Source organism: Ailuropoda melanoleuca, chromosome 11 (genome assembly GCF_002007445.2).
Source record: "Ailuropoda melanoleuca isolate Jingjing chromosome 11, ASM200744v2, whole genome shotgun sequence".
Classification (NCBI taxonomy): domain Eukaryota; kingdom Metazoa; phylum Chordata; class Mammalia; order Carnivora; family Ursidae; genus Ailuropoda; species Ailuropoda melanoleuca.
The window spans coordinates 8,377,813-8,393,532 of record NC_048228.1 but is presented as its reverse complement, the minus strand read 5'-3'; the positions used below and the strand labels follow the sequence as shown (position 1 = coordinate 8,393,532).

The 15,720-nt window shown below is 51.0% G+C and overlaps 1 protein-coding gene across 2 annotated transcripts in view; it reads right to left on the bottom strand.

The window, feature by feature from the left end:
• Positions 1-15,720, bottom strand: part of DISP3 (dispatched RND transporter family member 3) — a 47,402-nt gene that overhangs the window by 9,434 nt on the left and 22,248 nt on the right. For both annotated transcript variants that reach the window (XM_034671572.1, XM_002922749.4), the window contains 10 exons: positions 10,474-10,610; positions 9,441-9,575; positions 8,981-9,141; positions 7,516-7,655; positions 6,435-6,583; positions 6,067-6,228; positions 4,850-5,011; positions 2,683-2,796; positions 1,762-1,898; positions 480-664 (listed from right to left, as the gene is read on the bottom strand). In XM_034671572.1, coding sequence (XP_034527463.1) covers positions 480-664; positions 1,762-1,898; positions 2,683-2,796; positions 4,850-5,011; positions 6,067-6,228; positions 6,435-6,583; positions 7,516-7,655; positions 8,981-9,141; positions 9,441-9,575; positions 10,474-10,610 — 1,482 coding nt within the window. The remainder of the gene's footprint in view (positions 1-479; positions 665-1,761; positions 1,899-2,682; positions 2,797-4,849; positions 5,012-6,066; positions 6,229-6,434; positions 6,584-7,515; positions 7,656-8,980; positions 9,142-9,440; positions 9,576-10,473; positions 10,611-15,720) is intronic.

The window sequence follows — 15,720 nt, the reverse complement described above, 5'->3', positions numbered from 1 at the left end:
AACAGGTTATAAATCACAGGTCAGAGTGATTCTAGGTGGTGATGGGGATGGGAAAGGGAGCAGGGGTAACACATGGAGCGGGACCGGGCATGGTTCTTCTGGAAGGGGAGGGAGTTCCGGTCAGGGACAGCCTCTCCCAAGAGGGGACATCGGAGTGGACACCTGCATCCCGGAGAGAAGTCATCATACCCGAGGAACTAGGGAAGAGCATTCTACGCAGAGGGAGTGGCAAGGGCAAAAGGCCTGAGATGGCACCTGGCCGGCATGTGAAGGAGCAGCGGGGCCCGCGCGAGGCAGAGGGGCAGGGGGGGAGCAGGTCACTGGCCCGTGCTCTGCGCCGGGGTCCCCCACGCCCCAGTCCTGGTCTGAGAACTCTCTGAATGCATGCGTGCACGTGGACAGGGACAGCGTCCTGCTGACATCTCTCGGAGGAGAGGGGATCTGGCTGGTGGCAAGGGGCTTATCCTCGAGGCTGTTACCGCGTGTGCTGCTGCTCCTTGGCGGCCGCGTAGAAGCTGAAGTCAAACTTCCAGCCCCGCTTGGCGTCGCAGGCCAAGGTTGTCACCATCCACTTGCGGGATGGGCTCGCCGGCTGGAGCAGCCCTACTGTAGACATACAAGCGGTCAGCTTCTTGCTGAAGTTACCCAAAGGCGCTCGATACACCTAAGCAGTGGATCGACAGAGACAAGACAGGTGACTCCGGGGGGCTGCCTCAGCCTGGGCCCAGCCTCAGGCTCCGGCCCCTCCCTCCAAGGCAGGCCCCCCAACCTGTCCCAGCCCCCGCCATGGGGGGGGCAGAGCCCTGGGCAGTGGCTCAGGAGGCCTGGGTTCGAATCTGCAGATGGAGCAAATGCTTCCCTCCCTGTCTGAGCCTCAGTCCTTCCTCCAGCGAGCATCGCCTCTGCCCAGGCCCTGAGCGGGGCTCTGAGCGTACGGCAGCGGGCGAGATGGGCTTGGTCCCTCCCCCGTGGAGCTGCCAGTCACAGTGGCTTCAGGTTCTTTTAGGGGCTAGGAATGTAACAGGATAATAGGACAGGATAAAGGGGCAGGGGCAGGGGAGGACGAGGGCGAACTGAGAAGTGGGCCAGCGCAGGGCTCTAGGAGGGGATGGCATTTATGTTGAGGCATCGGTGAAGGGCCTGCCATGTGTTACGCTGGAAGGAAAGCTTTCTAGCAGCGGGAACGGCAATGCAAAGGCTCAGAGTCAGAAAACGCCTCAGACACCTCATCATTCAGGTAGAAATATAAACACTGAACAAATGAGTCGACACAGGGTGTAACTTGTCAAAAAACCACATGATTCCTGAGAGGGAGAAACAGGAGACCTGCCGGGGTGGCCCTCAGAGGCTGTTTTCTGGGGTGCTGGAGCAGCTGTCAAGACCAACCATATACCGCCTGCTGAGCACCTGCTGTGCCCCACACGCTACGTACCATGCCGGCCTTACCCCACGTACCTCCAACCGTGGCTGTACTTCATGCACCCCATTTCACAGATGAGGAGACTGAGGCTCAGAGAGACTAAGTAATCTGCCCAAAGACACACAGATTATAAATGGCAGAGTCAGGACTCGAACCCAGGTCTGGCTGACTTGGAAGAACATGCTGTCACCACTGTAGGTGCCAAGGACCTGGCTGGGAGAGCGTCCTCTAATGCCTCACAGTCCCTGACTCTCCCTCCCTACATGGCCAGGGCCCATGCGTGCAGCTCTGAGGGCCCCTCCCCCATACTGGTGGTTCATGTCCCGGCAGCCCAGGCTCACCTGGAAGGAGGGTACCTCCCCGTCCCCAGGGGACACGATCTGCCAAGGGGCCGGTATGCTGGCGTTGAGAGAGAACCTGTACACAGCCGGGTGGCCTTTACTCTTCACCTTGGAGACATACACGGTGCCTGGAGAGTCTGGGAGACAAATGGAGGATGGAGGAGGGGTGGACAGTCACCTTGCCTGGCTTCCCCTGACCTGGAGCAGCCCACTCTCTGTTCTGTGGACTGAGGAGCTGAGCCCTGACTTGGGCTCCTCTCTAAATGCTGCCTCTGTTCCTTTCTGTTGGACCGAACCCATGGCCATGATGGGGGTGCTGGTGGTGGGTGTGGGGATGGGGTGGTGGCACATATGAAGTGGGAGGTGAGGTGGTCACCAGGATGGAGTGGCAGCGTAGGTGGGCGCATTGACAATGACGGTACAAGTTGTGGTGAAGCTGTGCCATCTGGGCTAGGCTAGTGGCGGTCCCACTGTGTTGGGGGGTGGGGTGAAGGGCGGGGCTGGAGCTGCAAATGATAACAGCAGGCACAGAGGGGTGACGACAGCCATGGGGCGAGAAGGACACACAGAACTGCCCCCATAGGGGGGCTCATTCCTCTGATGGGGACCCAGGCAGGGATAAGCCAGCCTCCAGGGCTCAGGATGCCCCTGCCCTCCCCTGGACACTCAGGATGGATCTGGCACACACTGCATGATCATGGGGTGCCAGAGGCCTGGGTGAGGTCGTGGCAGGAGGGGGTGCTACTGTTCTTAGTGAGGAGCACTAGCAGAATAGTGGGCGAGGGCCTCGAGCTCACCCCCCAACCCAACCCCTCCTCAGTGACCCCAAAACACAGACTCTTGTTCCCATAGGAACACCCTCGTATTAGGCAGGATCTCCCGAAGCCCCCCCACCCCAGCCAGACCACACTCCCCACTAACCCTGTGGAGCGGCCTCAGGCCGGCTGGCCCAGGGGACCCCCGAGCCCCGCTTCTTCTTCTCCAGGGACGTCCGGATGTTGTTCTGCACGCTGTGGGGCTTCTCCTGGAACAGACCTACCCCCGCGCCTTGTTAGGGACGGCAGGGCCTTCCTGGCTGAGCCCAGCAGGGGAGGGCAGAGATGGAGAGAGATGGCCCCCACCCAGGGCCGCGGGGCCCCCCGGCTTGGGGGAGGGGTGACGGGGGTCTGAAAGAAACTGGATGGAACTGAAAAAAGAAGCCAAATACTGAATCTTGGCCAAAGAAAGGCACCCGTTAGCTCCATCCAGAGAAAGACACTCGGACGCTTTCCCTCCTCACCCTCGCCACGCCTCAAGTCCCTCCTCTGTCAAACGGGGTGATGTGGAACCGCCAGAGGGTGGCGGAAGGACCAAACGGGACACTACATCTCATGCATTTAGCTCCTGACAAATGCTTGATGAGTGGGAACAATTAGACATGGGACGTCGTCAACTAGCAGAGATGACAGGAGACTGTCCTGTTTTGCCTCAACCACTGGGGCTGAATTTTCTGTTTCCTTTTGTTGTTTCACGAGAGAAATTTTACACTGTCAAAGACGCAATCTTCACAGTAATTCTCGGAGGTCGCTATCATTAACCTCATATGACAGAGCAGAAAGCAGAGAGGTTCGGGGAGGTTCTGTGACCCGCAGAGGAAGTGAGAAGCAGAGCCTCATTTGGATCCAGTCCTGATGGCCCCGAAAACCCTTTCTGCTACAGCACCAACAGGCCTCCCTAAGGGCAGCTCAGGGAGCTAAGAGGGGCAAGGGGCCGGTAGCTGGACTTGGGCTCGTGTCCTGGCCCTTCTCTGGACAGTTCCAGGAGCTTTGGCACCATCCTGGGTTTTGTCCATCCAGGAAAGGGGAGTGGCTTTTTGACTCCAGCCCCGAGGGACGGCAGGTGGCCTCATAGCAGCAGTGGCAATGGAGTTTAATGGGTATGCGCAGGCGGGTGGGAAAGGAGCCAGGGATGCGGCCCGGGCTGGCTCCAATTTAGGAGGGGCTCTTCGGGCACTTCTCTGAGCTGCAGTCGATTATCATGCATTTGGCTAATGCCATTACGGGGGTGGGGGGGAAGGCCAGGTTAATGTGAACACGGCCCTAATTAAATGAAGGCAATTATAGCAGTCAGCGGATCTTCTCCTAGGAGCTCAAAGGCCTAGCCCCGCATCTTCTCATTTGGTTCTAAATGACCTGGCAAAGCTGTATGACCTGGGCCAACCTCCCCTGCCCCCAACCCTGACCTCAGGCTCCCCTCTGTAAAATGAGGGCCCGGATCAGACTACCTCTAAAGCAAGAGGACATCTTTAACTCAGCTCCTTGCTCATCCCTGACACCCACTCCATTACCAAATCCTATGGATTTCACCTCCTAAAAACCTCTTGATTCCGCTGTCACCGTAAGCATGCTGGCCCCAGGCGCACTGTCTCATGTTCAGATGAGGGCACCAGCCCCCTACCTGGTCTCCCAGCTAGCTTCCACCCTGGCCCTCTCGTCCGCCTCCACACAGCACCTAGGAGACCGGATCACGGCTCTTCTCTGCTTAAAACCCTCTCCTAGCTCCCCCTGCCAATTAGAATCAACTGCAGACTCCCCACGCCAGTCCTCCAGTCCCCGGCCCGGCCTACCTGGCCACCCTTAGCTCCTGTGACTGACTCTCTCAAACTTGGCCCTGGTCTTGTCCACCTCTGGTGCTTTCCCCTCTGCCTAGACCTCTTCTCTTCTCTCTCTCAGCCTGGCTAACTCCTTCCCTTTCTTCGAGTCTCAGCTTAGACCTTGCCTCCTCCAGGAAGCCTTCCATGATTCTGCGCTTCCCAGCCTCCCCATTCTTCCTCCATCGCAGCTCAGATCTACTATTACTAGGTTGGCCCCTAGCAGACAAATGAACTCCCTGAGCTCAGGAAGCCTGTCCTGCCCAAGACGGTTTCCCCAGCACCTGGTAAATACCTGTTTCAGGAAATGGGGAAACCCTCGGGCTCAGACGTGGAGTGATCGGCCAAGGTCGCATGGTGATGGGGAGCCCAGACCTTACATCTTGCAAGCCAACAGTCTTTGAGATCTGAACTCCAGAGAGCAGGGAGCCACAGGGGACCCCCCGACTGAACGCTCACCTGAGCAGGTGATGCAGGATATGCCCTCAGCACTCAGATTGTACTTGAGGTCCAGGAGCACCTGGATGTTGGTATCAGGCCGGAAGAGCAGGGGGGCCCGGCTGGCGGGGCGGAGCCGGCTGGCGAAGACCAGGGACAGGATGAGGACGGAGACGAAGAGCCCTGCCAGGAGAGGAGGCGCGCTAGGCTGGGCCGAGGGGCTGGGGCCCGGGGGGCCTTCACAGCCCTGGGGAAAAGCTGCTCCCTTTATGGGGGAGCTGTGTGGCATGGGGTCCCCAGAGAGCTGGCAAAGGTGTGGCATGCCAGCCTGCGGGTGAAGCTAGTCAGGGATTGGTCCTCTGGGGGCTGGGTTTGGATGTTATTCATGTCACTTGGGGGGCAGACTAGAAGCTACAAGCTTATGTTCTTGGACAAGAACCAGCCACTATCTTAGAGCACTTAACAGTTTATAAAGAGCTGGCACGTCTGCTTGACTCTACACAATCCTAAACACTGTCAGTGATTATAATAATAACAGCACTCAGCATTTATTGAGCACTTACTGCATGCCACACACTGGGCTGAGTTCTTTCCCTCCACCATGGCTTGCCCTACGACTGCCCTGTTAGAGATACTATTATTATTTTTTTTAAAGATTTTGTTTATTTATTCGACAGAGATAGAGACAGCCAGCGAGAGAGGGAACACAAGCAGGGGGAGTGGGAGAGGAAGAAGCAGGCTCATAGCAGAGGAGCCTGACGTGGGGCTCGATCCCACAACGCCGGGATCACGCCCTGAGCGGAAGGCAGATGCTTAACCGCTGTGCCACCCAGGCGCCCCTAGAGATACTATTCTTAACCTCAGTAACGGATAGGAAACTGAGGCTCAGACTGACGGACACACCCAAGGTCACGCAGCCAGTACGTGGTAGAATTAGGATTCCAACCCGGCCAAGCTGGTCGGACTCCAGAGTCCAAGCATTAAGCGCTCTGCTCTACTGCCCGGCATGCTGACTGGTACACAGTAGGTGCCCCATAAACAACCGTTATGCAGGAGCAGCTCCATTCTACATGGGAAGGGGGTGAGGCTCAGGGAGCAAGACGCCAACCCAGGGTCATTTGCAGGAGGGGGCTGGGCTCTCAGAGGCGATATGTCCTTTGGGGGAGTCTGATCCCATGCCTCGGGCACTGGAGAAAAGCTGCAAATCAGAGGGGAAGGAGGGCGGAGACCCCACTTACCCACGATCACCCAGCGGCTCTTGACGGCGGACCACAGGGCCCAGTGGTGCAGTAGCTCCTGCAGCTGGGCAATGAGCTGGCCCCGGCTGCCCCGGTCGGGGGCTGGCTGGAGGCTCTCGGGGGGCACAGACACCAGGGACACGTCTCCCAGTTCCAGTGACACTGCCAGGGCAGAGCAGTGGCCCATCAGAGGTCAAAGCCCACCCCGATCCCCGTCCTCTCTGGGGAAGCCCCAGTGCTTGACGAGGATCCCTGAAGGCCATCAGGACCAGCCTGTCGTCACACCATCTCGTCAAAAGTGACCTCCCTGGCAGACGCAGGCGCGGGTCTCGCCAGGGTCAGCAGGGCAGGCCGGTGCCAGAACTCACCTGGCTCTTCCTCAACGTTCAACAAGGGGATGTCATCGTCCAGGTAGGGCATGGGGCCCTGGGCAGGGTTGCCCTCAGCCCGCTCAGCAGCGGCGAACAAGTCCCCGGGAAAGTGCAGGGAGCTCTTACGGCCACACTTCTGGTGGCAGCTATGGAAAGAGTAGGGGAGAGGGCTGAGCCCCGAGGGCCCTGGGTGTGCAGGAAGGGTGGGGCAAGGCCCCAGCCACCCCATGAACCCCAGCATCACACTGCTATGGACATCTCTGCTCCCAGAAGCCTGTTGCCTGATTTCTTCCTGGGGCTGTCTCCCGCCCCCTCCACCCAGACCCCCAGTGCCACCACTCTTCCTCTGGGGAGACAGAGGGTGACGGCAGCCATGACCCAAGGAGAGGGTGCCCTGTGCTGGTGTGTCCCGCCCCAAGCCCAGACCCCCTGCCATTCCTAGTACCCAAGCCCAGCCAGCCAGCCACCCAGGCCTGACTCCATGTGGCCCCCCTCCCTCCCTCCCCACCTTCCCCGACCACCCAGCCTGCAAGACCCCAACACCTTGACCTCTGGCAGCAACCATGGGCCGACCCGCCCAACCCTGCACACAGCTCACTGTGTCTAAATATGGTTACTTCACCAAGGCGAGAATGCGAGAAGCATTTAACATAGCGGCTGGCATGGGGGCTGGTCAGACCACTGGATTTAAATCTCGGCTCTGCTGCCTCCTGAATGGGTGACCTTGAGAATGTCGCTCACCCTCCCCCAGCCCTTGTTTCGTCATCAGTAAAATGGGCAAAACAAGGGAACCCAGCTCTCAGGGTCCTGGGGGCAATAAGGTCTTACATAAAAGTACTTTGCCCACTCCCTGGCACGGAGCAGGTGTTCCCAAAGGGTAACTACCCAGCAGGACTCTCTTCTCCCTCCTCGCTCCCGCAGGAGTGCCCAGCATAGAACTGGGCACACAGAAGGTGCTCAGTAAAGGATCACAAAGCTTTTAGAAGACAGGGTGGGGCTCTGAGTGGCCCTGGAGGACCTGTTATGGACATTCAGGGAGAGGAGGACACAATCCCTCCCGCCCCTGCTGGCCGCTCACCTGGTCCGGCAGGCGCTCTCTAGTGGGGCCAGGTAAAGGCTCCAGATGCCCAGGGCAGCAGGCATGGTGAACAGCACAGCCAGCCAGCAGCAGGACACGATGAGAGACATGAACAGGCCAAAGTCGTGGACAGCCGGGATCTGGCAACGGAGAGGTACCGGTGGGCTGTGAGGCCGCTCAGGCCCGGAGTCCACGGAGCCCAGGCCTCTGCAGCCAAAGGCACTCAGGACCCGAGACCACTCCCAGAATGAGGCAGGGCTCCCAGAATGAGGCAGGGTGAAGAGGCCCAGGCTGCTAGCCGCTGGCCCAGGAGAACATCGGAAGGCAAGGGCTGGTGGAAGGAGGCACAGGAGGGAAGGAACAGGCCCACCTCTGGGGCAGAGGCTCAGGTCCACACTGCAACCCACTGCCCACTGTGCTGCCTGGCACAGAACAAGCACTCGCTTGTCATTACCCAAATGGGGTCAGAGAAAGACAGCCCGTTAGACCAGGCCACGGGTGAGTGACGGTAAGGGAAAGAGTGCTCACATGTGCACCTGGGGCTGGGGAGCAATGGGAGTGCTCCAGGGTGTCACAGGGACCCCCGCATAGGGATGTGGATTCAGAAGGGGAACTGTAAGCAGCAGCACATAAGCCTTCGCTGTTTGTGAAAAACTTTGACGACCAGCTCATTTCAGTCCCTGAATAATCCACACACAAAGCAAGTGAGGCTCAGAGGTCCTGATGTCACACGGCCAGTCACAAAGGGGACCTAGAACCCAGCTCTGCCTGTTTTCTGGATGCAGTTCGCTAGCAAGGCCTGGATAATCCCAAAGCATCGAGTGGTTTCTAGATGGGACACTTGGCCCAGGTCATTAAATGTTTTGAAGGCTCAGGTGGGCTCATTGCCTTTCAGGTTCTGTCAGCACAAAGGACCTGGCCCAAACTCAGACCCTTCTCCTGAGCCCAACTCAGGGGCCTGAAGGAGCATGGGGCCAGTGAGAGGGACGTCGATCAGAAGGATGACAATGCAGGGTGAAGCTGGTGGGTGGAAAGAGCTCTGGACTGGGGGTCAGGGGACTTGGTCAGGCTTACCACTTACCAATTGTGTCACCTTGAGGAAGTCACTTTACTTCTCTGGGCCTCAGTTTCAGTATTAGGAGAATAGGGATGTAACCATACCTTTGTCATATGTCTTGAAAACTAAACGTGGAAGAGCTTTGGAAATTGCCACACACCCTTCAGGGCAGAGGTTGGATGACTATTAATGAGCATTAATAATAAATACTATTTGAATTTTCATAATCTCCCCATTTGTGAAGTTCTGGTAATGGCAACCAGTAGCAAGAACGGAGTCTAGGGACATGGCAGGTGCTTTGAGGCAAAGGCTGTATGGCTGCCAGAGAAGGGGTGAGTGGGAGGAGCAGAGCCCAGGACCCATGGGAGGAATGGAGAGGCCAGGCCAGGGACAAAGGCAGTCTCTCACCTGGGAGAAAACATTAGCTGCATAGGCAGCGGCTGTGGTCAGGGAGGTGAAGAACGTGGCCTTGCCGGCCGTCTGAATGGTGTGGATCATCCGCAGCTGGGGGTCCTCCAAGTGCGTGGCCTGGCGGTAGGTGTTGATGAACACAAAGACGTCGTCCACACCTATGGGCGGGAGCCCCAGGCCAGCAGGGGCAGGCTCAGGATCATGTTGCTGTCTCCAGAATCAGACCCATGCTGGGCCTACGCCAACCGTGAGTGGTCCCCAAGAAGTCAGGCTCCAGGGGAGTCCTGCTTCTCAGCCCGGAATTTGGAAAGACCCATCCGACTTTGGCTCTACCCACCAAGAATCCAAGCCCTACCCTCCATGCTCCCTGGCCCTACCCCTTCCCCAGAATGAGGTCCCTTAGTCCAAATCTTCACGTCCTTTTCACCCTTCCCACCATGCCACAGAGGCAACTCACCGATGCCCACGATCACAAAGGCGGCCACCCCGTTGAGGATGCCCAGGTACTGGATACCGAAGACCACATGGTACAGGAAGAGTGCCACCAGGCAGCTGAGGCCAATGCTGGCAATTCCAAAAAAGGACAGGAACACTGGGCAGGGCAAGAAGCACATGGAGTAGAGTGGGAGGGTCCAGCAGAACACACACCCTTCAGGGACACAGCTGGGTCCTGTCTCACACCTCTTGTCCCCTCAGAGTGCCCTTCACCACCCTGGGTATGCCCTGAACAGTTCTCATGCCCAGAGAGAAGGGGCCAGGCAGGAGGCCAGAATGGCAAAGGGTGCCATCTGGGTGGGTGGTTCACAGGCCCTCATCTTCATAGAACTGACCTCAATTGCTAGTAGGGAATTATTATATATTTAACGTCTGTCACCTCAGTAGACTAGAGGTTCCATGGGCATAGTAAATGTGTCTGTGATGTTCATCATTGGATCTCTGGTACCTCAGAGCATCCGACACATAGTTGGTGCCCAATTACTATTTGTTACATGGATGAATGAATGTCTTTTCCATTTTTGAAGGTATGACTAATCTGTCATTCACTCGGGCAATAGAGAGTACCTACTGTATACGCAGTAAGAAGCAGCCAGGATATGGGAAGGTGGCAGTGTTAAAGTGAACTGAGGAACAAAGGCAGCTGACCTGGGACTATAAAACAGGCTACGGAATAATCCATAAAGGAGGGTCCGATACTCCAGACTCCCCAAAACAAAATTTTTAGCAAGGAAACGATGGTCAGAAGGCACAAGGTTAACCATGTGAGGTCCCGGGAGTTGGGGCCTTCAGGTATGGCCCGAGCTGTGTCTAGACCTCAGTCCACCTGCCTAGGGTTGGAAGGTGATCTCTGCACACCCCGCCCCACCAGCTCTGACATGGCAGATTTGAGATGATTTCTGGCATTCTGGAGAAGGCAGGCTTTGCTGGAACAGGAGCATGAGGGGAGGGGAGGGGGGGAGCTGGCTCCTGCTGGACTTTCTGAGGAGACCTACCTGAGCAGGAGGTGAGAATGTAGACGAGGGCCGCAATGCAGCTGCTGCTGATGAAGGCCAGGAGCATGTCATTGTTGAAGGTCCTGCGCACCTCGTAATCAAAGAGGTCTGTCCCCCCATACAGAACCTGGACTTTGCTGGGGGGTGGTGGAAAGGAAACGGAAGTGGGTTGCAGATGGCTGTTGATGCTTGGAGGAACAGGAGCTGTCCACCTCCGCAGTGGCTCTTTACCTTGGCTCTACGTTGAGTCACCTGGGGGCTTCCAAAAATCCTGATGTCCAGGCCAGACTCTAGACCAATTAAACCAGAATTTCTGGGGTGGGGCCGAGTCATCAGTGTTTAAAGATCTCCCAGGTGATTCAAATGTATGGCCAAGGTTGAGACCCTGCTCAAGACAGATAATAATCAATTACAGTCAAATCCTTTATCTCCTAATTCTCCATATTCCCTCAAAAACCTAAATTCAAACCAGCTTCCACATATGCAGTTTTACACGGCTATTCAGTGTGCAGGTAACACGAGCTGTTCTTAACAAAAACATAATGGGCTGGTCACAATGAGTTTTAAAATACAAACAAGAGTGACATCTGCTTCTGCCATGATGGAGTGATAAGACGAAATCTAGATTTACCCTCCCCATGAGACTATCGAAAAAAGAAAAAGAGAAAAAATATAAAAAAGACCCTGAGATCAAGAGTCACATGCTCCTCTGAAATCCACTTTAAACATAGACACAAATAGGTTAAAAATTAAAAGGATAGAAAAAGATGCGCTACTCTAAAAAGAAAGAGGGAATGGTTATGTTAGTAACAAACGAAGTAAATTTCGGAGCAAAGAATATCAGTAGGCATAAAGAAGACAATTTCAAAATGATAAAAGGTCCAATTCATCCAGACCACACATCAACCAATTTGATCTAATTGATATTTATTAAACACCCCACCCAACAATAGCAGAATATGTATTCTTCTTAAGGGCACAAGGGAACATTTGGCAAGACAGACCACAATCTGGACCATAAAACAAGACCCAATAAATTAAAAAGGGCTGAAGTCATACAAAGTATATTCTCTGATCACAAAAGAATTAAATTAAAAATCAGCCACAAAATGATGTTTAGAAAATTACCAAATATTTGGAAACTAAATAACATACTTTTAAATAACACATGGGTCAAAAAAAAGAGATCAGAAGAGAAAATAGAAAGTATTCTGAGGTTAAGCATCTGTCTTTGGTTCAGGTCATGATCCCAGGGTCCTGAGATCGAGCCCTGAGTCAGGCTCCCTGCTCAGTGGGGAGTCTAGTTCTTGCTCTTCCTCTCCCTCTGCCCCACCCCCCTGCTCGTGTTCTATCTCAAGTAAATAAATAAAATCTTTTTTAAAAAAGTATTTTGAATGAAAATGAAAACACAACATATGAGAATTTGTGGAATGTGCTAAAACAGTTCTGAAAGGGAATTTTATAGCAATAAATGCCTATATTGGAAAAGAAGAAAGGTTTCAAATTCATGATCTCAGTTTCTACTTCAAAAAAGTCTAACAAGAGAAAATTGCAGGTAAAGTAGGCAGACAAAAGGAAATGATGAAGATCAGAGAAGAAGTTAATGAAAGACAAAACAAAACCAAGAGAAAAAAAGCAAAGAAACCTAAAGCTAGCTCTTTGAGAACAGTTAAACTGAAAAACCTCTAGCCAGACTGATCATGAAAAAAGAGAGAAGATACACATGAAAGAGATGACAGCATTACAGTTTCCACAGATATTTAAAAGATAGTAAGGGAATATTATGAACCACTTTATACCAACAAATTTCACAATTTAAATGAAATGGACAAGTTTCACGAAAGACTCAAAACTACTAAAGCTCATTCAAGAAGAAATAGATAACATTAAAAGCGCTACGTATATTTTTTAAATTAATTTTTTAAAAATTGAAATAGCCCTGTGTGTGTGTGTGTGTGTGTGCAAATAAAGAAATAGGTTGATGGAATCAAGAGTCCAGAAATAAACCCACATATATATGGACAATAGATTTTTGTCCTAGGTGCAAAGGCAATCTTTGTTGAAGGGATAATCTTTTCAACAGATGATGCTGGAACAATTAGCTATCTGTATAAAAATATGTGGCATCTCCATACACTGGATTACTGCTCAGCATCTAAAAATAATAAACTATAGATACCTGCAACAACATGGATATAACTTAAAATAATTAGGCTGAAAGCGGTCAACTAAATGAGCGCATACTATATGATGCCATGGATATAAAATTCTGGGAAAACAGAAAGTGGTGCCTTGATCAGCCAAGGTACAGGGGGAAACTTTTGGGGGAAATGGATATGTTCACCATCTTGATTATGGTAAAGGTTTTATGGTGTATACATGTGTCAAAACTAATCAAGCTGTAAATTTTAAGTATGTGCAGTTGCTTGTATGTCAATTATATCTCAGTAAAGCTGTTTAAAAAACCAAATGGAACATTTAAAAGCCAAGTAGAAAAGATCTTTGGATTGTCTACTTTGTTGAACTAAATAGGTTAATTGATCTTTCATTAGAGTAGAACACTGAAAGTTCAAGCAACTGTTTATTAATTAATTAATTCATTCATTCATTTGTACAGCATTTATAGAGTGCCTTTGAAGTTCTAGGTCTTATCTTAGTTGCTGGTTATAAAAAGACACAGGCCTAAATTTTTACTCTGAGGTATAAAGGAATAGCTCGTGGAAGACAATATTCCTGCCACAAACTAAAAAAAGTCAGATAAAATTCAGAAATCATCTGTTTGAGAAGCAGAGGAACTCCAGAAAGACTCTGGAAAGAGAAGAACCTGGGAAAGGTAAGTTGCCTTCTCCAGCCATTTTCATCCTGGAGGCATCTGCTGATTCTGAACACAGACAGAAGGCTGCAAATCAAGGCCAGGAGTCAGATGAATTAGCAGAGTTTTGGGCAGAAACTTGTAGACCAGCAGAGTATATGGTCAGTCTCTCCCTCAGCACTTGTGCTGAGTACTGAGCTGCATGAAGCATTAGACTAAAAGTCTAAGCAGAAGGCCTCTGAAAAGATAATAAGGGAATATTATGAACATGGAGTGGCATGGCGTTTTTGTTTTGTTTTTGTTTTTGTAGTTTTGAGAAACAAATATTAGAGTTTGTAACCTGTCAGGAGAAAGAGTTGTGCAGAACACACCAGGCTCCCAGTTGAAGATTCTAGAGAACCAAGGGCAAACAAGAAGCAGACTGAGACTTTGCAGGGCTGCAAAACAGCCTTGACTCAGCAAAACGGTTGGCTATGTAAGGTGATCAGTCACAACTCTGTCTGCCTAGTGGAGAGGAGGATAAACTTTCTGTGCGGGAAAAATATCATCTGCACCTCTTTGTTTTTTATACACAATGTTCACCACCCAATAAAAATTACCAGGCATACTCATAGGCAGGACCACATGACCAAAAACCAAGTGAAAGAACAGACTACAGAAACAAATCCACAGGTTATCCCTATATTGAAAGTCAGCTGATAAGGACTTTAAAATAATGATAATTAATATGTTTAAGGATAGAAAGGATAATATGGACAAAATAAATAAAATGGAAGAATTTCACCAGGAATTTAGATCAATAACAAAGAATCAAATGGAAATTCTCCACAGAAAAACATAACATTAACATTAAAATCTCAATAGACATTAATTAGCAGATTAGATATGACAGAAGACTGGAGTATAATAGTGAACTGGAATATGTAAAACAGAAAGAAATGAAACACAGAAAGTAACATATACTAGAACATAGAAAAAAAACCTAAAACTTTGGAAAGAGCACTTTAAACACATGGAACTCCATGAAAAGATCTAACTTTGTGTAATTAGAATCCTAAAAAAGAATCCTAAAAGGAAGAAGCAATATTTGAATAGGGAATAGCCAGGAAACTCCTAAAACTGATGAAAGTTATCAACCTACAGGTTCAAGGAGTTCCGTGCACCCTCAGCAGAACATATACAAAGGAAACTACACCAATATAAATCATAGTCTCGGTGAAACCAAAGGCAAAAAGAAATCTTAAATGCCGCCAGAGAAAAAAGATAATTTTTCAAAGGAGCAACGAAAATATTCACAGCTGACTTTTCCACAGAAATGATGGAAGTCAGAACACAATGGATTGACAGCTTTAAAGAATTAAAAGAAAATAACTACCTATTTATAATTCTGTGCCAGCAGAAATATACTTCGGAAATGAAAGTACAACAAAGATGTTTTCTAGGCAAACCACACAATTTATCACCAGCAAACCTGAGCTAAAAAACCCCCAAAAAACTACGAAAGAGGGTTCTTCAGATACATGCAAAATGATTCCAGAGGGAAACATGAAGTTGTAGAAAGTAATGAAGAGCAACAGGAAAAGTAAATAAGTGAGTAAATGTAAATGAGTACTGACTCAGTAAAGTAATAATGTAATGTCTTACGGGGTTTAGATGTATATAGAATTAAAATGCATGCAACAAAATGCAAAAGCCTGAAGGGATATAAGCGCAGTGCACATGTTCTAAGATTCTAGTATTATCAGGGAAGTGGTAAAAGTGATTATGTGTATTATCCTGTAATAAGTCAAGGTGCATGTTGTCATCTCTTGGGTAACCAATAATAGAATAATAAAAAGATCTGATTATTCCACAAGAAGGTACTCAAGTCAAGTCTATAGGGACTCTGCTTGTCAGCACACCTGTGAAGGTCTAGGTGGATGGGAAGTGGAAGAGAGGCTTTTCCACGCAGGCAGAGGTTTTGTCAGCAGCTGAACGTATCACGCAGAGGTAACTGTCGGTATCTGAAACCCTGAAGATCCTCCTGCAGCCAGCCCCTGCCAGTACCTTCCCAACCCAGCCAAGTACCTATCTCAGGAACACCTCCATTTATGCATCCATCCACTCATAGACTCGTTCATTCCCAAGACAAATCCCTACTGAGGGGTTCCGGGCACTATACTGGGGCTAGGCCTATGGAAGTGAACCAAGAACAATCCCAGGCCACAACAGACTCACACTCTACTGAAACATAGTGAAACTAGACTTCCTCAAACTTTAATGTGCAAACAAGGCACTTGGGAATCCTTCGGGTCAAGGAAAGGCCTTGAGATTCTGCATTTATAACAAGCCCCCAGGTGATGCTGATGCGGCTGATCTGAGGACTGCCCTTTGAGTGACAAGGAATTAAACAACTAGAATACAGACTGCCAAGGGATGATGGAACTGTAGCTGAG